Genomic DNA, 22,816 nt, shown 5'->3' with positions numbered 1-22,816 from the left:
ATGCTTTTGCTTTTGGTCTGGGAAATGCAGCATTGCAACCAACAGAAGCTCTGACCTTTTGATCGCTGATCTTCATGATGACACTAAGTTGGTGGCGCTCCACTGTCGGAAACCCGCAGAATTCGCAATGCGCCAGGACCATCAGAAGCGCAATTCGTTCACAATTTTCGATGACCACTCATAAAAAAATGTAATTTTCTAAGTTTGTACTCTGTATCTTGCTATATTTTTCGTCACGAGATGGATCAAGACCCAAAGGTTCATAAAAAAAAATAATAAACTGAGAAATAGAAAATTTTGACCAAATTGGCTATTTTGTCTGCCATGTCTTCCTTTAATTGAATGAATGAGCCTAAAATGTAGCTGGCTACATTCTAAAATGCCTAACTTGCTTTGCAGCGAGTTTTTTTTTTTTTTTTAACAGTTTTGCAGCTCCCTTCAGTGGCAAGAGCTGTTACATTGGTTTTATATTAGCACACTGGCATTATGGCTTGCTAATGCTTTCCAAGAAAAGAGCGTAGAATTTGCATTCAGATGGTTTTTAGTTGCTGGAATCCTTATTTCAAACAGTGAAAAATGACCATTATGAAATTAATCTGAACTGTTGCTCAACAGCATGCAGATAACTTGGGAAGGGTCAGGGAAAAGTTTTCTGTGGCAGAATACATTATTTGCCTCAGAGTGGTGTGGTCTGTTTTGTCATTGAATTCTCTGTGCACAATACTTCATATGGCCACTGATTCACCATCAACATGACACTTCTTTTCATAAGCTTTTCATTAGACAAAAGCTACTGACCCGATAGACACGGGTTTGATCCCGGTCATAGCGGTCGCATTTCAGTGGAGGCGAAATGCTAGAGGCCTGTGTACTATCCAACCTCAGTGCACGTTAAAGAACCCCAGATGGTTGTAATTAGCCAGAGCCCTCCACTATGGCGTCCAGCATAGCCTGGGTCGCTTTGGGACATTAAATCACATAAAACCAAGAACCAGTGCTTTAAGCTTTTTATACTCTTCTTCTTGAAGGACTGTACTTCAGTGTTGTAAGCCAAATGATTTTTCATGCCTTAAAACACTACTTTCATTTAAATAATCACAATGCTATTTTATGCAGCATGGAAGATTACCAGCGGTACAAGCGGAGCACCAGTCCCTTGCTGCCATTGCCACCAGGACTCTACAGCGAGGTGCCATCTTGCTTCAAATGTCTCATCTGCTTTGAGTTCCCAATTTACACAAATTCTAAGGCCATTGCAACATCCATATAATGCATAATGCTGTACCAGTGCATTGTCGCATAAAATATGGGCGCCATCAGTTACTGCAAAAAGATGGCAACTAAGAGTGTATACTGTGAACATCGTAGAACGTGTGTGAAATTTGTTGAAGTGACCATCGATAGTATTATTTGCATATAGCAGCTGATAGCACAGAAATAAGAATCCATAAATGGGAGTGTTTTGATGAAATTGGAGTACCCAAGAAACACTGTTTTGCAATGTGTTCGGATACACCATCACTGACATATGTGGTTCAGAGGACATGATTACATGTGTAAGTCTCGAAATCTTGGAAGCGTACACAGTAGCTTGTGTATGCTGCTTCTACATGTTGCACATGTAGTGTCTACCATGTTCTGGATTGCAGACATGATAGTTAACATCTGTGTTCAGTCTTGCAAGCCACCGAATTATGTGCGTAGTAAAGGGCCACCTTGTTTGTTAAATGTGTTGTTTGTGGAAGCGAGATCATGGTTGCTGGGTTGGCTATATGTGTCACAGCCATTATTGGAAGAAAAAAAAAGAAAGTAAGGCGGCTACAATAGGCTTGTGATTATTCAAGCTTGGGTGACGTGTAGTTTCTCTTCAATTTCAACAGTTCTAAAGTTTTGGTTGGCCTGCTATGTTTTCAGCGTATATTTTGAATTACACAGCTGTGAACAGCACTCCCTCTTAATTCCAACCCTTTCCAGAAAAATTCAGCCTTCCTCCGCAGCCACAAACTACTATATATGAACCATTATACATTATTAGTTAGGTGAAACAGAGGTGGTTTAGACAATAGCGTGAAAATTACTCAGTTTTTTTTTTGTCCAGCCTTAACTGTCAGTTGCATAAGCTTGTGGTACAACCTGTTCACAAAAGTTTAACCTGTGATTGTGCTATCAGCGGCAAGTCTTCAGGACATGTGCAAAGCTTTCTAGGTTGATCAGTTCCATGTCTGCCAACAACCACCTCATTTCATTTCCACACATTTGAGTATGTGAGTTTTACTTTCACCTTCATAAGTGTGGTCCAGGATCACCTGCTAACAACAAAGATATCAGCTTCGGTTTCTGCTGGCGTGTTCCGGAGACTTATGGCTCCAGTTGTACATTTGTAGCCAGATGAATGTTCCAAGGCCTGGGTTCGGAAGTCAGGGATAAGAGTTAATGGAGAATGCCTAAGTAATTTGCGATTCGCTGATGACATTGCCTTGCTAAGTCACTCTGGAGATGAGCTGTAAAGCATGATAAATGAGTTAGACAGGTAGAGCAGAATGGTAGGTCTTAAAATTAACATGCAGAATACCAAAGTGATGTTCAAAAGTCTCGCAAGGGAACAGCAGTTCACAATCGACAGCAAGGTGCTGGAAGTGGTAAGGCAATACGTCTACTTAGGGCAGGCAGGGGCCGCTGATCCGGATCATGAGAGGGAAATAACTAGAAGAATAAGAATGGGGTGGAGCTCATTTGGGCGGTTCTCTTAGATCATGAAAGGCAGTTTATCAATATTCCTCAAGAGAAAAGTATACAACAGCTGTAACTTACCAGAACTCACCTATGGCGCAGAAACATGGACGCTATCAAAGAGGGTTCAGCTTATGTTAAGGTCAATGCAGCAAGCTATGGAAAGAAAACTGAGAGGTGTAACATCAAGAGATCGGAAGCGGCCGGAGTGGGTGAGGGAACAAATGCGGGTTAATGACATCCTAGTCGAAATCAAGAGGAGGAAAAGGGCTTGGGCAGGGCATGTAATGAGAAGGCAAGATAATTGCTGGTCCTTAAGGGTAACGGAGTGGATTCCAAGAGAAGGTAAATGTAGCAGGGGGCGGCAGAAAGTTGGGCGGATAAGGTTAAGAAGTCTGCGGAGATACGGTGGCCACAGCTGGCAAAGAACAGAGTTAATTGGAGAGTCATGGGAGAAGCCTTTGCCCTGCAGTGGGCGTAGTCAGGCTGATGATGCTGATGAATGTCCCAAGAATTTGCTTTGTGCATGCAGCTGTTTATATAGCGAGTGATAAATGGATTTCAGGTCGTTCAAACTCGTCCACAATGGCTCAGTGGCTATGGCATCAGGCTGCTGAGCACAAGTTTGCAGGCTCAATGCTGGTCACAGTGTCTGTTCTTCAGTGAAGGCAAAATGTGACAAAAAATTCATGTACTAAGGTTTTGCTGCATGTTAAAAAACACCAGAAGATCAAAATTGATCCTCACCTCCTCCAATGCAGCCTGCCTTATAGCGTATCATGTTGGTTTGGCTTGTAAAGTAATAAATTATAATGAAAAATAAAGGGCAATTCTTACCTGGGATAGTTTGAACATAAATCTGCTGCTCCAAAAAGTTTGGTTTGTTGCAGTCTTGTATTACTGAAGACACAAAACTACGCAGGAAACAGGACACAGAAAAGAAGCAGACAGGACGAGCGTACGCTCGTCCTGTCTGCTTCTTTTCTGTGTCCTGTTTCCTGCGTAGTTTTGTGTCTTCAGTATGTCTTACCAACTAGCCTCTCATCACACACTTCTAGAATTCATTTCTTCTACATGGGGCTCTGTTTTATGTCAACAAACTACGCTCGTCCTGTCTGCTTCTTTTCTGTGTCCTGTTTCCTGCGTAGTTTTGTGTCTTCAGTATGTCTTACCAACTAGCCTCTCATCACACACTTCTAGAGTCTTGTATTACTCTTTAGCACTGCAGTCAGTATACTAGGTCATCTAGTCTGGCTTGCATAGTAATGTGTAACACACTGACTCGATGGCATCATGGTTATTGACCACTGCAACAGCTGATAATCTGTAAGAGCTCTTCCAACTTTGCAGCTTTTAAATTTTGTACAGTTTCTGTTTAGGGAACAGGCTTTTCACTTTTTCCAAATCTTAAAATGAACATAATTAATGAGCAGGACAGACTGTGGACATAGTAGTACTTTTTTTGCTTCAGGGACTCAAAAAAGTAGTTTAATAGACGTGGTTAGAAATTGTTGCATCTTTTTCCCAAGTTCTAGTAGAACCTTAGAGATGAGAAGTGCTTCAATGGCAGGTATCCAAGCTGGTTTCACAAACAGTGCAGCATTGTCTGCCAAAGTATTAAGCATCACGGACTCAGTGTTGCAGATGTTGCACCAATGATTGGACAAGGTGTACGACCTGGTGTGTGAAATTAAGTTAGTTTCAGCACGAAGAAGAAGCTTTGTGAATTTTTAAAAAACTCTTTATTCTTCAGCAAAGTCAGCCTGAAAAAGAGAGAGAGAGAATGATAAATATCCAAGTGAATCTGAGGACAGAGGGTGTATGGTGAAAAGTTCTGTGAGGAATGAGGATCTCTACATATTACTGTTTGGGCAGTTGATCATGCATAATGGAAGATAGAGCAGCAGTGACACATGAGACATTATATTATTGTAGTCTTCTCCTCCTTGTCAGCACATAGTGGGTTGTGTGTACTTATAGTATTTTTGCTAGATAAAAATTGAATTCCTGTTTAAAATTTAACCATGAAAAGTAGCTTAAAAAAGGCCTAAACATGAAGGTTACAATAGTGTATAGTGATCAGCAGTAAGCAGCAGAATTGCATTGTAGTAAATCTCCATAGTAAAATTCTAGCTTCAATGAAAAAAAAAAAAAAAAATCACTAGACTCAGTTGATTCAGTTATGTCCCAATATTTCAGTAGAGGTCAGTAGACACCAGATGTGGATTTAGTAAAAAGTAGTGGTACCAGTCGCAGTGTCATATCAGAGATAAGTAGTGTGACGAACTAGCCTAATGTCTTAATATGCATATGCTTGCTTTTACAATGTCTAGTGAAATTCTTAGGCTTCTGTCAAGGATGTCCTCATACACATGTGACCATCAAGATTAGCTTATATGCAGCCAGGCTGATTGTCATTACAGCAAGGCTGCCTCTGTGCTCCTGCAGAAAGTAAGCATGGAAGTAAATCAGAAGTGAATATGGCAGTTCAGTGATAATGCTGTTTGCAGGAACAGTTCTAAGAAGGAGCATTGATGCTTATATGGCAAACATGGATAACTTCCTTGCAAGGTAGAAATCATATGTGAAACAAACTGCCACAGCAATGGTTCTTCAAGCAGTCAAAGTAATATTTCTTCAGTTTGCTGCTCTTTTTTTGTTTCAGCAAGAATTTTACACTCCGTACTTGCTTCCTTTAAGGAGGTTAGTGTTTTAAAATTTGTGGAGCTCCTGATAATGTTGAGTTGCTCCTCGCTCCTCATTCTTGACCAGTTTTCCACAACAGGTTTCTGCTAAACTGTGTGCTTCCCTAGGCCAGGTGATCAACACCAGACTTCAACAGTTCAGCTGTGAGACTGAAATTAAAATTACTCCTCAAGGCCTCGTTTAGAAAGAAAAAAAAAGTTGATTCTTGGAATGTTCCGCAGCAGTTGCGCGTGTGATGTTGACCTAGTGGTGGATACTTTTATCAACTCTTCTTTCATTATCTTGGCACTTTCAAAATGTGGATACTATTGGTGTTTAGCTGCTGGTGTATCACGGACGTTAACTTCAATTAGTACCTCTTTGGTGTGCTGTTTGGTAGTTGGTCAGTTAGCCTTTCTCTTTGACATTGTACTGTCTAGCTTTGATTTTTCTTGTGCTTAGAATAATGCTTGGTGCAAAATTTTCTGGCAGGGAAAGAACACTAGTTGCTTCATTCTCCAGATTTTTCAGGTTTCATAATGCATACAGCAGTTTTATCACAATACTGTAAAGTAGAGTGCAGTTATTCCTTAATATGATGAAGTGGATGGGCATTGAAAGAGTTTTTCAGTAACTCTGAAACCCTTGCCTCAAAGCACTCTTAAAAACTCATGGGGGAAAAAAATGTATGGTGGAGTACTTATGGTTGAAATTTTTGTGTGCACAGGCTTTAACTGCAGTTGATGGAAAAAACACCAGCCAAAAAACAGACGAACACAGGAAAACGAAAAGAAGTTAGGAAAGAGACTGGACTACCAACTGTTTATTCGACGGAAAGGGGCTCAAATATATACAGGGCACTCGGTCAAGTGATCATCACTCAATCGCCAACTTATCAATCAACCGTCAAGGCAAAGAAAAGACCTGAGATTACAAAGCCCGTATTTTTTCCATCAACATTATGCACCAACTAGCCCAATAACGTGTTTTACTTTAACTGCAGCTTGTCTGCAATGTATATTGTAGACAACAAGTGCATTTCGCTCTTTTGGGGCTCTCTTATGGACACCATGATACAACAGTGGTGAGGGAGAGACTACCTCTTTTCTATCCAGTTTCAATCTACCTTCTCTCTCTATCTTATGGGCACGAGCGAATCACCTCAGGAGGTTACTGTCATCCAGCACATGTGTGCAGTTTGTTGTTTTACACATTGTTCTTTAAAACTTTGCACGGTAGTAATGACAGTAACATATTGAACAAAATTGCATTGGAATGATCTCCTCCTTTTTGTTTTTTTGGACAATAATTTTTTTGATAAAAGTTTCATTTATTTGGGGTAAAAGCTGAATCTGTTTCATTTTTGTGTGATTACAGCTTTGAGTGCTACAGGTATCAGGGGGAGGAGTAGGCGAAATTTGTTAGTTAGATCAAAAATTTGTTATTTTGTGTTGACTTTTTTTTTTTTTTCAAACTTCAAGAGACGTGCAAGGAAGTAATGCGATACTTTTCTCACAGAGTATTTTGTTGAGTACTATATCCTCCAAGTGCAAGGTGAGGACAAAGTGACTCATGAAATGAAAGACTGTGCAAAGTGAAGTGGTAAGAGAAGTCTTGTTAACACTACCTTACAGTAGGATACTGCCTCCGTAGTAGCAGCATCTGGACAACCTTTATTAGAAGAGCATGTTAGTTGCCGCTGCATAAGCTCAGCATGAATTAACAGCCATTAGGTGGCTGTACAACAAACTAAAGCAGATTAGAAAAGGTTATTTAAAGTTGGCAGCAACAAGGTAGTGGTTTCGTGCAGTAATTGCATTTGCTTCATAAAGCACTGGGAACTTATTGCTAGCCAAAGTAGAAAAACGATAAGTAATGTGATGATGTTGCTGCTGCAGCTCTTTCGCAGGCTGAAGCACTGAAAAACGTAGTTCACTCCAAAAGTATTAATAATTTTGAATACAAATATAGCTACTGTAATGCATTTGTGCTTGCTGGAGTGTAAAAAGCTATTTTAAACCTGACTGAGATGTAATGCTGATAAAATTTTGCAGCAGTTCTTTGCTAATGTGTTCGCTGCCTGTGTCAGCAAAAATGTGTTTTGTTTTTTTGCTTCAAGCATATGTACGGAGTCCTTGTATTGTAGTTTTAATCTGTGGATTTTGTGATTCTGCATGTGAACAGTGAAAACGATTGAAAGGCATCTTGTGTGTAGGTGCCACTTTTTAGGTGCCTTCGTCCAAACGGACCATGTGTTCTCTAATTTCCTTGAGGGAAAGCTGCTGTAACAGTATGATGGTATTGATCATTTTATGTCTCTATTTGTGTTGCACTTGGTAGGAGTTCATAAGCTCTGTCAGAGAACAGTAGGATAAGAAGTGTGACAAAAAAATGTAAAGCCTTGATTCCAAATAACTGATTCTCTTTATGCAAAACTGCTGCCTGCAGTTTTGCTCTTGTAGCCTTGTAGCTTTTTAATGAACATGGTCACAGTGTAGCCATCAGCTCAAACTGGAGGCATGATGAGTGGAAGCTTGCTGTGTTGTCCTTTTGTAGGAAAGTTGCGAAACTGCCCATTGCGTTTGGCATATGCTTGCATGGTCCCTATGGTCTCCCCACATGCCTGTTATATAGTGGAAGGCAGGCATTGCATCTGACCCATTCTTTGGAGGTAAGCTGATCTGCTGACGTGTAGGACTTCTAGGTGTCCAGTGAAGGTGACAAGTTTTTTCACATTGCATGAACTTGAGGTAAGGATTATTGATGCAAGAGACACCCGTGTGCTGTGCGATGTCAGTGCACGTTAAAGAACCCCAGGTGGTCAACATTATTCCGGAGCCCTCCACTATGGCACCTCTTTCGCTCTCTCTTCCTTCACTCCCACCTTCCTCCCCTCCTTTACGGCACGGTTCCGGTGTCCACTGAGATATGTGAGACAATTAAACCAATTTTCCAATTCACCCCCCCAACACTTCTAGTTACAGCCTTTGTCAAAGCACACAGGGCACCGATTCACTGCTGCCTCATGGAATCAGGCTCTTGTAGCACCTCTTGAACACATGAGTTCACATGAGCTCTGAAGCACTGGCGATGCAAATGAGCCACACTTTGTGGCTCAGAAGCAAACTTGCTTACCAGTGTATTTTTGACAACAGCTGTAGATATATGCTCACGCATTCCCATTTACATGCACTGAAGTTATGTGTGCATCATCGCTTGCAGTGAAGTCCCATTTTTCTTATTAATCAAGTGGCAGTTCTGAGTACAAACTACAAGCAGCACTGTGCATTATCAATTGGCGCCTTAAATATGAAAATCGCTAGAATCAAACTATTATAATTATTTTGCTTCATACAAACTATTTTACATGCCCTGTATATAGCGAGATATTTAATGGTGAGGGCATTGTACAGGGCGTATAATTATTGCGTGTGTACACATACACACACACACATGTATATAGTTCGGATACACTATAGTGCTATAAATAGGTATTTCTTTTTATCCTAGTAGTGATACTATACAGAGGTTTTCCTGTGTAGTGATCATAGTAGTGCTCAACTACAGAGTTTAAGATACAATAATATAAATGTTTGTGCCCATGGTTCATGGCATATCTGGTGCCAAGAATGAGGTATAGACACGTTCTGTTCACTGTGTGAAACTAGTTAGTGTTAACAGCAACTCATAGATGCATTTGGCACCACTTCAGTGTTAATGTGCTTTGGTATGTTCTTGAAACTGAGTGCTCTTAACCATTTAGTGATTACAAAATGCTGCAGGCATGGGTGATAGGCTGTACGCATAGCCATGCATAATGTGTGAACAATGTTATTGTAAACTAGTACAGTGTTTTCATGCATTTTTGATCTAAAAAAAACTTGCACATGCCAGGTTAAAACATTCTTGCAGTTTTGCACTTATGAGTTTACAAGAGTACTTGAAAATGGCAACTATTTAGTGTGGCAGTTTACTATGCTCATGCTGGTATAGTGAACAACTGCTTCCACAAAAGCTAATTTGAATGTGCCATTTGCGTGGATTGGGCTCTCAGTGGGAGATGTAACCAAGAGGTTTTGTACTTGCAGAGTGCAAATGCATGCTTTCATTCCCACAGGAAATAATTATCATTCTGCATACATACTGAAGCCGTGGTTTTACAGTCTTGGTCTGCTTTTTGTATTGTGGCCCGTGTTTAACTCGTCACATACTGTGAACTGTTTATTGGCAGTACCTCCTTTCAGAACTTATATGATCTGTGCTTTCATCAAATGTATTAACAGATGTTTACTTTGAAGTGCAGCTGTACTTCAACTCCATAGTTGGGTACTTTCATTTTAATTCAGCTTCTTATGCTTTAATTATGCCCTACAATTTGTTTATTTATTTATTTTGGAATAGTTTTTGTGGAGTACACAGTGCAAACTTTTTTTTTTTGTGTGTGTATGCTTGCACTGGCTGGTCATTCCAAGCTTCCTTTTTGTAAAAGTTTCACATATACTCATAATGTAAATTTTTCAGATATGCCACCTTCATATTTTTTGTCATATATTCTACATTTTAACCAACTGATGAAGTATGCTCAAGTCACCACAATCATTACTACAGTTTTCCTAATCCTAAAAACTTTACACCACTATTTACCTATGTTAGCTATAACTGCAGGTCTTGAAGGTTGCACCAAGATACTTGTCTTTTTGGCTTCAGCTCCAAAAAGTTAGCCAAGCTACAAGATATTATGAGAGCATTACAGAGGAGCTCGTTGAGTAAAATAACAATGAAGTCCAGGACTGTTTTATGATCCAGGATTTCACTGGTAGCATGACCGAGTGCCAAAAGACTCTATGCCCTTATGCCATTCAAGCTGTACATTGTTATCATGTTAAAAAGTACTGATGATTCTTCCATAGGGCTATAGAAGCCATTGTAGTTTATTGAAGTTGAAATTTTTTCCTGTCAGAATCTCTGAAGTAATGTTATACTGAATGCACAGGCTTTGCCACATGAAGGTGATAAGCATGCATTTTTACTGTTCGAACTGTTGAATCTACATCACAAACTAAAAATATGCTTGCAAAGTGAAAATGAAAATGTGTTCACAGGGTGAACAGCAGGCTGCCACTTCCTATGGCTAAATGCATTTGCCAAAATTAATGTCTTTATTTTGCAAAGCAAAAGGAAAAAAACATTCATCCTGACATTAAATAATTAGCATACTTCAGGAAATTTTTGAAGTTGTGTATGTCTGTAGTAGAGACTGATTTCTTTAACTGAGTCATTTGTTTGTTCTTTTTGATTCTGATTTGTCAGTCTCTACACCTAAAGCTAACAAAATCTTCAACTTTAAAGCATATCGTTTCTCACACAGCAGTTTTTCATTCCTGCACTGCATTTAACAGTGACGTAACAGTGAAACATTCTGTGTTGTTGACAGTTTATTATGGCAAAGGCAGTCAAGCTGTTCATCTCTGAGAGTACTGCAAGATGCTACCCATGTACAGTTGCCATAATTATGTATGAATGGCTTCTTTCTCCACAAGTGCACCAGCCATGCATGCTGCTGGTAAACATTAGCTCAAAGTGCACAAGGGTAGTGTAGTATGCCATTGATACCTTCATCTGGTACAGGCCATATGAAGTCGTCTATTCGAACTCACAACTCAAATCAGTCTTGCCACCCCTTCAAAAACTTGGGTGGTTTTTTGACACACAGCATGTTCTGGATCACTGGAGCAGTTTATGTACTAGATATGTCGAATAATAACGGTTAGCAGCTTTTAGTTTTCAGGAGGATAAAACTCTGGCCTCTAAGCACGAGATTCTAGTGGAAAAGTAGAACTGAGGGCAATATAGAGCAACTGTAGGGTGGAGAGGTAGCAACAGCAAAGTATTTCATTAAATATTGATGTTTCAAACTGAACTGCCCCCCCCCCCCCCCCCCCCCCCAAAAAAAAAAAAAAACATATTTCCACTGCATCCTTTAATCAGCCTTTATATCCACATCATTTCAAACTTTGTCAGTGGCATCATGATGTGCCATTAGACTCATTACAAGGCAGCACTCAATTTGACTTGCAGCAGTGCTATGAAAAACTTTGCACTTAAGCAAAAGGTACTGTAAGAGGATTAATGGTAATTTGATATACTGGGCTGTTGAAACCTTAAACCACAAAAGTTCTTTGTCTTCCTGCTAGAGTAAAATCCTCAGTATTTGCCAGAATGTTCAACGAAATTGGTTTATAGTAGTGCATGAACTTAAACATTTCTCGCTGATGCCTGTCTACAGAAACCCATTTAGAAGTCTTGCCACTTCAGATTTACAGCCTAGTATCTTGAAGTGGCACAGTAAGTGTCCCTGATAGTATTAGTCTGGTTTGCTAGAGTTGAGCAAACATACTAGCACCTATTAACCTCCATGACCAACATTTAGGTAATGTTAAGTGCTACTGACCACCTTTTGTTTGATAAGATACGTGATTATGCAAGGTTGTGGAATATGTTTCTTCCAGCTACTTTCGCCATGCTTGTCACTGAAGTTATATTCATTGGTAAAAACTTTCCCTCATATTGACAAAAATTTACAAGTCATAAATAGCACACCTCTGTTTTTTAAACCGATGTTCTTGTGTTCCTTAAACTTGACAGCAAACCTTTTAAATACCTGATTTTTTACCTGAACCCCAATGTACAACTTTACAATGTGTAAAAGTATTGCCCATATCCTTGTTAATAAAAGGTGCTTATCCTGTTGGATGGTGGTTTGCATCATTTATTTGTCATTTACCTGTGGCTCAAACGAGGAATCAAAATGTTCATCAGGATGTGCATGCTTGACTAGGGATCGTTTTGAATGGCACTTCTATGCTGTAATATCATTTAAGTAGGCAAACACTGTTTGGTGTTTTATGGGTTTTTTTTCCTGAAATCCTGAAATTTGCTACTATTTTCCCATTTTGCTTTTCGCTTTGCTGTATTCCTCTGCTGCTGAAAAAAAAATACACAGATGGTGAACACAGAGCAATGTCATCAATCTGCACTGGTGGTTCATCCTTCAAGGTCAACAGATACACATCTAGAACTCTCCTTAGCTTTGTAAAATGAAAATTATGTCAACCTAGAATGGAGCTGAGAACCAATCATAATTTTACATGCCTCTCGAGGTGATTAACACTGAACCAGCCTGCTTGGCTGACATGTGCAAACTGCAAGAAATAATATTTAGTGTTATAAAACAGTACATTTTGCAGTTTATAGTGTGATTCTCCAAAGCAACTAAAAGCACAAAAATCGTGAAGATTGCAAAGAACAGATGTCCAAGATGCTGGCACCAGCACACGGCACAGTTCTGCAATCATCCTCAGCGGAAACTCCATTGCCAAGGAATTGCATAGTACATTGACTGGAACTCCATTGTCACAGTGCATGACAAAGAAAATATAGCACTATTAATAAGTTAACTGACTTCAAAAGTAGCCAAATCATGGAACAAGTAATGTCATCATGCTTGATCTCATGAACTCTACCATAGGGAGCACAAATTATGAAGTTATCCTTTTAAGTTTCTGGGCATGTAAAGCATGTGCTTATAACATATAAATGTGGCGAGACTTGGAGCAGGCCCCAGCTGTCTGATATCACTAATGAAAGGTTCTTAAAGCTCGAGGTTGCAGTTGCTTTGAAAAGGAAAGGGACAGTTCACTAGAAGTTAGAATATTCGTGTTAATAGTGGCAAGACCAGTGTTTGCACCAGGCAATGCAACAAATCGTAGAGAGATTACAACTACGGTGTAGCAACTCAATTTGTTGAATAAGTTTGAATATTCTCCAAGCACTTTTTGTTTCTGTATTTCCTCCCTTTTATTGTAAGTTGGTGCATGTTATTCTGCATGATTGGCACAGGAAGTCTACAAGCTAGTGCATGTGACATGAATTTTAAATTCTAATACGTGCTATGCCCTATTCAAGCCCCCTCTGTCCAACTAATCACAGTGACTAGGGTAGTAAACAGTTTGCACATCAGTGGTCACCTGCTCCAATAATGCTGCTTTAATTGCAAGTTTAAGCAGCTGTCAAAAGGCGATGCCATATGTGTTCGTTTTATTTTCTGGTCATGTTTGAATGCTTTGTGAAACAAAGCTGTACGTACTTTCCTTACATTTCCAACTACTGCACAAACCATTTTAAAGTATATAACGTATACTTTTGTCCTACAGCACATGTACTGAAGACTGGTAGGGCAAGAGGGTAATACTTCTTAAATGACTGTTTTTGCCATGGCCTGAAGTCTTTTGTGACAACAGTACAAATTACCTACACAGCCTCAGTTCTGGAAAAATATGCGTACCTACATGAAAACCAATACCTGGCATTAAGTTAAACCAGGTCATACCTTTCCCCCTTCAACATCCACAGTGAGCGCAGTATTCTGCAGTGACAACTGCAGTGAGGAAGTTTGCCAAGGTTTATGGTGGCAGCAGCAGCAGCACAGTTGCCGCAGCAACCAAAAATTAAATCATGCCACCTCTCCATGATCATGTGCTCGTGCTTTGACCAGTTAAAATGGAAAATCGCTGCTTTCACCTGCTAGCCAACATGGCTGCATTATCCAAGATCCATGTCTGTACCCACACAAATGGATTTTCTCTTGGAGTGGGGAATTGGGAGTGATACAGCAATCAATGCCATTCCTTGGCTCCACATTAAGTCTGAGAGTTTTCCAGAATTCCTGCAGCACAGTGAATTTGCTAATTGATATGTGCAAGCAATATATATGCAATGATATGTGCAAGAACTGCAAAGCATGATCAATCAGTTAGACAGACAGAGCAGAACGGTGGGGCTAAGAATTAACATGCAGAAAACCAAAGTAATGTTCAACAGCCTAGCAAGGGAACAGCAGTTCGCCATTGGTAGCGAGGTACTGGAAGTAGTAAGAGAATATGTCTACTTAGGGCAGGTAGTGACCGCAGATCCGGATCTTGAGAGGGAAATATCTAGAAGAATAAGAATGGGGTGGAGCGCATATGGCAGGTTCTCTCAGATCATGAATGGTAGCTTACCAATATCCCTGAAGAGAAAAGTATACAACAGCTGTATCCTACCGGTACTCACCTATGGGGCAGAAACGTGGAGGCTAACAAAGAGGGTTCAGCTTAAGTTAAGAACAACGCAGCGAGCTATGGAAAGGAAAATGTTAGGTGTAACGTTAAGAGATCGAAAGTGGGCGGAGTGGGTGAGGGAACAAACGCGGGTTAATGACATCTTAGTTGAAATCAAGAGGAAGAAATGGGCTTGGGCAGGGCATGTAATGCGAAGGCAAGATAACCGCTGGTCCTTAAGGGTAACGGAGTGGATTCCAAGAGAAAGCGAACGTAGCAGGGGACGGCAGAAAGTTAGGTGGGCAGATGAGATTAAGAAGTTTGCGGGGATACAGTGGCGGCAACTGACAAAGGACAGGGTTAATTGGAGAGACATGGGAGAGGCCTTTGCCCTGCAGTGGGTGTAGTCAGGCTGATGATGATGATGATGTGCAAGCATCAACATAGACATAGACTGCCAATGATGACCTCACCTTCTCAACAAGTCCTCCCTAATCTCAGCCTGCAAGTGGCCCTTCAGCTATCATCACACTGCTGCTTTGCTGGCCCATACTCACTTCCCAACCTCAGTCACCACTGTGTATTTCCCACAACATTGCTGATGCAGCCTGCTGTGCAGCACCATAGCAATTTCACGTTTTTCACAAGCATTTTTTTTTTTTTTTTCAGTTTTGCAGTGTTACTGGCGTACAAGTTTTAAATGCAATGCAATCCAGCACTAATAAGATGATAAAATGAATCAGATTTACAGACTAAAACCACACAATTAAGTAGTGTCCAGAGTTATTATGGCTATACAGCCCATCTTGGATTGGCAAGAGCAGTCCTAGTCTCATTTTCTGCTGTGTACAAGAAAGGCATGACATAGCCCAGATTTAAAGTTGCAGCCCCGCAACGAAAACAAAAATTTGTCATGAACAAAAGTGACATGGCCATGAACATGCGGAATCAGTTTTAGAATTAGTGTCCATGGACACAAGACTTGGTTCGAAGGGACACTCAGCTGCCTCATTCTCACATGCAGGATCACATTGCTCAGTAGTACACTTTCCAAGGAATGGCAAAACGAGCACAAAACATTGAATGCTGTCATCCTCCACAGAAAAAATGCAAACAGCATATGGGCAAACCCATGGAAGCGATGAAACAAAAATATGTAATCAGCTACGTGTACTCGACACTACTGCAACTCGCATGGGTTTCGATGTCACTGGGCTTTTACGGCTTTATGCCTGGTGAGGACCTCTCAAGCCAGGGCAGAAAAGAGCAGGTCAGTTAAGGATGTTCAGTGCTGCCAGCATGACTCCTCTCGCCATTGTGGGCCAAGTGCACAATTTTACCTCATCCCACTAGGAAGTGTGTTTCATACCTCACAACAGGACATTATGAATAAATGCTGCATGATGGCAAGTTTCGTCATAAGTGGACACGAGTATACGGTGCAGCATATATCAGCTTTGAGTCTAAATAAACACGCAGATCTTGGAAGCAAAAGAACTATCGAATGCACCAAGGAGATATTTGTGATGAAAAGCAACCAAAAGAATTAGACTTTTTCAGCGATACCTCCACTTGTATGTGTTCCCAAGCAGTTTCCCTTTACGGTCAAGCCAGCAGCCAAGATGTGCATTCTCACTTCTCTTTTAATGCCAAATATCGTTGCCACTGAAAGCCTTTCACCATACACTAAATGCATTTCTGCAATGAACATGGTGACAAGCCATTTGATACATCAATGCTTTCAATATTTATATTACACAAACCTCACGTACTCAGGAAATATGTTCCCATATCCACAAGTGCATTATTACCTTGTAATCTCCAACATGTCACCTACGATACCGATAGCAGAATAGTAATATTTTGCATTTGTGTCTGCAAAAGATTATCATATCCTACAGGCATTGCACAAACCACATTTCCAAACACATTTATGAGAGCAAAGTGAATGTCTACTCCATCACTGGTGAAAATGATGTGCTAGGTCAGTCAAAAGCTAAACCTATCAACAAAACCGCCTAAAATTTTAACAGTTGTGTTTTTACAACAGTACATGACAGAATAATTTTGAATCTTGCCATTTATTTATCGCATGTGCTTGAGTACGCGTTTGCAGTTTCATCCTTCCTAGGTGCAAAAATTAGTCAAATCTGCTAATTTTACTTTCATATCAACTACATGTCCCCCAAAATATCTACTAGTTTTACATTTCAGGAATTTAGGGGCCACTACTAATGAAGTGCTGGAAGTTAGAATGTTCATCAGGAGTTTTCATCATCAGGCCATTACAGACAGGGTAACATAATAACTAGTGGCATTGATAACTGCAATTAGAGACACTGAACGCAAACAGAAAAACTGATATTACAAGAGTAAAAATAAGCTCATTTTCTCGACATTAAACCATACTTCCCAAATGGGCAGCTAAAAAAAAAAATTGCCCCACAAGCTGCATGTAAAAGTGCACACACACCACTCAAATTACAAACTAGCACATCTACACATGGTGAGAAACGATTTTATTACATAAATGAATGGCATTCACTTGACTTATTTTTGTGAACACTCAAATAACCACAGGCAGATTAGAAACATATCACTGATTGGCTAAGCTAAATAAAGATCAATGCTTATTTTACAGATAACTAAATATAATGGCCATCAAAAATGCGTTTTACATTTTGCTTTCCTGCATTACAATCTGGTAGAATATAAACAGGTAGCATTTTCCAAGTTTCTTTTCTTCACTCAATTAATTGCCCCAATCAGGAAGTCCCCTCTGGATGCAGTCATGCTAACTTCAGTAGCATGAAAGAAGAGTTGTGGCTATGCAACAGCCCAGCCACTGCCACCCTGCACCAATGCTCGCCTTAACTGTCACCAATACGCAATTTCAAATGGCAACAAGGAAAAAAAGTCATTCGCTCAAATGTTTTTTGGTAATCGCGTTCAGTTTTGCTTACAAGAGGAGGCATTACAAATCACTTTAGGTCGGCCAGTACTTATTCGAATCAATAAGAATGCTTAATCCTGCACCAACCTTTAGAGTCATGTAAGCATCTATGCAATTATCTAAATGATGCTATTAAAACCTTAATTGCATTGTTGCAGCAGTGATTTTGCAGTATATAGCACCAAGTGTATCATGTGCTCTTAATTTAAGGAAATAATGCAGTACATCATAATTATATGCAGGACATGAGAAACTAAAACACACTGAATAATAAAGATATGTCCTATAGGATGTCTACCTTTCTTCCAGATGAATTCCAGTCCTGCAAAACATTGCTTTGAAGCAATGAAGAACATTTTTATTATGTCACTCTCCCACAGTACACAAATTTCACAGGCATTTCTTACTTTCCTAGATTTCAAACAAAAAAAAAACTACTTTTTTTTTTTTGCATCATATGTGCATTCAGCTACCATACAAGACTGCAAGTAATACCCAGACAAAATTAACTAGCTTTCACTCAGTGTCACTGGTTGCCACATAAGAAAAATTTCACAATGCAGAAAACAGTGCCCTTACAAACAACAAACAGAATCCCAGGCAGTCCAGAAAATAGGCCTGACAAACCTACATGATCCATACACCAACAGAAGGCAAAAAGTAAATGGAGAGGGGGAGGGGAGAGAGAAATGAGTACCTCACACTGCATTAAAGACAAGCTTGCTTAGCATGCGTGCCACAGCATAGCACACAGCCATTTTCTGCCACGTTTCCTTTTGTCCATTTGTGCCGTAAAAAGCAATGTGGAAGATTCATCTGAACCTCCACATAATCAAAATTACTGCTTCAGGATTGCTGCTGACATTATGTACTTCTGGCCACAATTGGCACACAACTCAAGGCACACCATGTGCACACTACCTTCACTGCAACTCTTGAGGTACACACTTGCCCAGTACAGAATTCACCATCTGAGCAATATACACCTTGCATGTGCACAAAATGCCCCACCAAAGATGGGCAGAAAATAGAGAAATAGTAAAACACTGGCCAAAAGGCTTTGTTTATCAAACAACTAGATTGCTTCATTCAGCGATGTTCACAGCTGAAATGTGACATCTGGTGGACGACAACAGGCTATCTGCCAGACAAGCATCCTTTGTTTTGCTAGCAATTCCTACACACTGACCTCCCTGCATGCACTTGGGAAGGAAGAACAGAAGCCTGTGGGTATAGGGCATTTACAGTCCTGCCCCAACCCAAAGTAGACAGTGCAAAATACAAATTGCCGAAGGAAAGTATCACTTCAAAATAGCCTTCCCCTCCTTATTTCCCTTCCTGCATAAGTCATTTTTCAACTTCCAAAACAAGAGTGGTCTCTACTGCAAACACAGCACACTCATTCTAAGGCCATATGATTTCTTCAGAAAAAGACCAAGAGCCTGCCATTTTTGCTTTAAAATATAAAGTCACATAGATACAGAGTTTTTCAAAGTGCCTCTAGCACTTGCTTTTCTAAAGCAAAAATAAGAGGTTCCTTACAGCCAGACGCGTATGTCGCGAACAAAAAAATTAAGAAAAAAACACGCTCTGTGGCAAGCAAAATAAACGCATACTAGAGGGCAGCACGAAGGCAAAGGAGCCTCAGCTGTGGCCACAGGTGCAGTTATCTCCACCACATCGGAGGGACAGCAGGTGCGCTCATGAGCAACACGGGAGGGAGTAAACAGAGAGGCAAGTCAGGTTTTCAGGCACAAGCAGCTTCATAGAAAACAAGAGGTCAAAACTGTGTTTATAGCAGTGAAAAACAAACAACAAAGACAGAGGGGGTCAAAACGAGACACAGAGACAGAGCGGTGGTGGTGGCGGTGGCAGCAGCAGCCCAGTACAGGAGTGGAAGGCGCCTCTCTCTCAGAAGGTGGATCCTTCAGGTGGCTGAGCCATTCTCTGGTTCTCCTTCAGGGTCATGGCACGCCTCAACTCCTGCAGCACTGTTTTGATGGAGTAGCTCCTCTGCCAGCGGTTGAGCACATTAAGGCTGCGCTTCTCCACCTGCCAGCATAGCAATTGAAAAGAAAAAAGAGAACTTCAGGCTCAAGGCATTCTTTTTTTTGCAACAGCAGCAACAGCAAACAATGTGAGTGTCTTGCTATCACACAGGTGCACAATGTGAGTGTCTTGCTATCACACAGGTGCACACGATGTGTCCCAACAAGGTATTCATTTATTAAACATAAGATGCTTTAGAGTTTCTGCCCAGAAACCCTTCTCACTATTGTTTGCCTTGAAAAAAAAAACAAAAAAAAGAGGCAGTCTCTGCTCCCTGTACATGCCTAATAATGCACTGCAAGACATGTACCCCCGTACATTCCGCTACAAGATTCAAATTTACATCTTCTCAATTGCCGGATACTAAAGCGGCACTTCAGGAGGCATTCGCAAGGCAAATGCAAATTCAATGATAGAACTCCTATTTGACACTCTGCTGCAGGTCCTGGTAAAGGTGAAAAAAACTAACTCTGCCCCAGAACAAAGAAGTTGTAACGGTTGTACTGCTTAACTGTCACTTGATAAGCTATAGCAGCCAATGCACTCCTAGTGCTATTATACATAGCCAAGCACTTTTAACTTAACCCTTGCTATCAGTGTAGAGGAGGACTATCCAATTTTTTTACACACTCCCCAGTACTATACTTATGTATAGGTCTTGAGTGCAGCTCCTTAAAGCTGAGACTATATGTGATATCGCATATCCAAACTTAACCCCAGTACAAGATATATGGGAGACAACACAGCACAGTGAACACACCTGCAAAGCCACCACAGCATGCAATCGACGGGAGCGACTGTGCACAGTGTTACATGCCAACAAAGCAGGAAGTACAGCCCAGGAAAGAAAAGAAAGATAACTGCTATGCAGCACAGACAGCCATGTGCTCAATCTAATACAACCAACTGCTAACCTAAAACATGCACAGAACACAAGCCCATTTCAGCACGCTGCCTCATGGTGGCAAAATTTACTTTTGCCACCACGAGCTGTATGCACATGCACTGTGATGTAAATTGGATGAAATGAACCAGAAAATAATCGACAGTGTTCATGAAGATGTCAGCTCAGACCATTTAGCAAGTGTGCAAACAACACAGAATTACTGTCTCAGTACCCTAACAAAAACTACGCCGCTGAAGGTAACTGAGCCCTAAGCAATAACTAAAGTCCTTACAGCGGTTGATACAAAACCATTTCCAGTGGTGGGAATGCCCAAGAGCATTTTGGAGCAGACTTTGTAATCTGGCAAAAATTCAATTTGGAGCAGTTTCCTTGCATTCTGCAGCAGGAGCCCATATATTAGAAAAGTAAAAATAAGAATACAGAGGATGTTCCAACTAAACTGAGTCACAGGTTAACAGAAGACAATGTGCTGGACGAAGATTTCAAAGGTGCAGGGTTGCAGGCAGTCATCTTGGCCAGGTCTGCGTATCTTATGAATTGCACCTAGACTGATTTAATAATCAAGAAAAATGGGCGAAATTTTGCATTAACATTGTTGAGAAACTCCTGTTTTAGTTGTTTTCTTCAATATCACTTTAGCCAGGCTACTTTTTAAAATCTTAAAGCCCACAAGGTTTAAGAACTGGCACATGACTGCGCTCCTGCCTAATAATGTTAGCACTCTTAAATGCCCTTTGATTGAATGAATTTGGTTATGTTTTATGGGGTTTAACATCCCAAAGCAACTCAGACCATGAGGGACGGTGTAGTGAAGGGCTCCGGAAATTTCGACCACCTGAGGTTCTTAAACGTGCACTGACATCGCAGAGTACATAAGCCTCTAGCATTCTGCCTCAATAAAAATGAGACCCCTGCGGCTGGGTTTGAACCTGTGTCTTTCAGGTCAGCAGCCAAGCACCATAACCACTGAGCCACTGCGATGGCTCAAACTATGTTACGGAGAATCAGGGCAGGCTACCGGTCACAGAGTGTTGCGGGATGACTGCCGCTAATTTGCTTCGTCACAGTCATGATGCAGCAGCAGAAGCGCAACCACAGCGTCGCCGTTTGATGGCATAGCACAGGTCTCTTGCAGTCCCACATGTCTACGACAAGTTTTATCGCACCAGTGGTCCTCATCCCAAGGAGCACTGCTATTTTCCTCTGCTGATGGGTTCGGCGTTGCAGTGTGCTTCCCATGAGCTTAACTGTTTCCCCTTAAGTGCTTACAATGAAGAGACTCGGTTCGGACTTCCTCACACAGCTCAAGCCCATTTGGCAGACGACTTCCGGCAACGACACAAGCTCGAGGTCACACAATTAGGTAGAACTCCTTTTCATTCCAACCAGCTTTTTATGCTGAAAGTTCGAATTAACATGATTCCACTGTACAAACAAATTAAAAGCTCGGACGTTGACGGCACTGTTACAACGAGCGTGAATGAGGTCCGTGGAATCGAGCTATCACATGCAGCATGTCCGAAAATTTTCTCGCAGTACACTGAACTTGTAGAAAATATGATGGAGCTGTGCAAAAGCCTGATAAATCTAGCAAGACCCAAACTTTGCACTACTTGAGCCTCTTAAAAGCAATTCTTTCTTTGTATGTGCATTTGCTGTGTCCGTGTGGGACAGTGGTGGCAGCACCGCCGAAGCAGATATGCAAAATGCGCGTACACCGTGTACTAAAAAATTCAGGGGGCACTTTGACTGTCGTAGAGGCGAAAGCGTTTTCCGCACCACTTTGACTGTGTGACCCTGGTGACGTCACCACTGGATGACGTCACACATAATTGATGACGGAGTAATGACAAATTACTAATTAATGACTAATTGCTGATTAATCACTCAGCACTAATTGACTGCTAATTAATGGCGCTTAAGCTTCGCCTTTAGGAGTGGAACGCGAGAGAGTGTTATAGCGCTGCCAGGGAGTCCACGGAACGCCACCATCCGTTCGGCGCGATGCCTTGCCCTTTGAACGCAACGCTTTTTGAGGAACGGAAATGGCGCTGTAATTCTCTGTCATCTCGGTGGACACCTTAACCGCACCATACAGGAAGGGAGGAAGTGGCAGTGAAAGAAGAAAGAGGGGCCGTAATGAAGAAACTGAAAATTGCATTTGAGGAAAGGAAATTACGCAGTAACTGTCTCACATATCTCGGTGGACACCCGTCAAAACGCGGACACATCTGTCGACACGGCTGTCGACACGGCTGTCGACACGGATTGCTAACGACAGCATGAGGCATTAATTTCGCCTTAATAATAGTATGTGGTAAAGGGCTAGAAAGCAACGCGGGACATGGTTGGCTCCCGCCGGTCATCTTTCTCATCACACATCTGAGGAAAAGG

General features: G+C 41.1%; 2 protein-coding genes across 7 annotated transcripts in view; one reads left to right on the top strand and one right to left on the bottom strand.

Moving 5' to 3' along the window:
* The window catches only part of LOC149352740 (uncharacterized), a 40,172-nt gene extending 28,820 nt beyond the window's left edge, over positions 1–11,352 (top strand). Inside the window, exons 6-8 of one of the 3 annotated variants that reach the window (XR_016290848.1) lie at positions 1,117–1,189; positions 6,897–7,017; positions 7,972–11,352. Coding sequence is in view for 2 of the 3 variants with exons in the window: in XM_089581964.1 (XP_089438090.1) it covers positions 1,117–1,270 (154 nt within the window). In the remaining variant the exon portion in view is untranslated. Of the gene's footprint in view, positions 1–1,116; positions 1,361–6,896 lie in introns of those variants that run through there. The other 2 variants (XM_089581965.1, XM_089581964.1) reach the window with 2 other exon arrangements.
* A 5,663-nt stretch (positions 11,353–17,015) lies between these two features.
* Uev1A (Ubiquitin-conjugating enzyme variant 1A) overlaps positions 17,016–22,816 on the bottom strand; it is a 32,920-nt gene continuing 27,119 nt past the window's right edge. For 3 of the 4 annotated variants that reach the window (XM_089581967.1, XM_089581968.1, XM_089581970.1), the window contains one exon: positions 17,016–19,518. In XM_089581967.1, coding sequence (XP_089438093.1) covers positions 19,378–19,518 — 141 coding nt within the window. In that variant the 3' untranslated portion in view covers positions 17,016–19,377. The remainder of the gene's footprint in view (positions 19,519–22,816) is intronic. The other variant, XM_089581969.1, reaches the window with a different exon arrangement.

Source organism: Amblyomma mixtum, chromosome 3, assembly GCF_055824585.1.
Source record: "Amblyomma mixtum isolate Tamu chromosome 3, ASM5582458v1, whole genome shotgun sequence".
NCBI classification, from domain to species: domain Eukaryota; kingdom Metazoa; phylum Arthropoda; class Arachnida; order Ixodida; family Ixodidae; genus Amblyomma; species Amblyomma mixtum.
The sequence above is the reverse complement of the archived record's forward strand: the minus strand, read 5'-3'. Positions and strand labels throughout refer to the sequence as shown.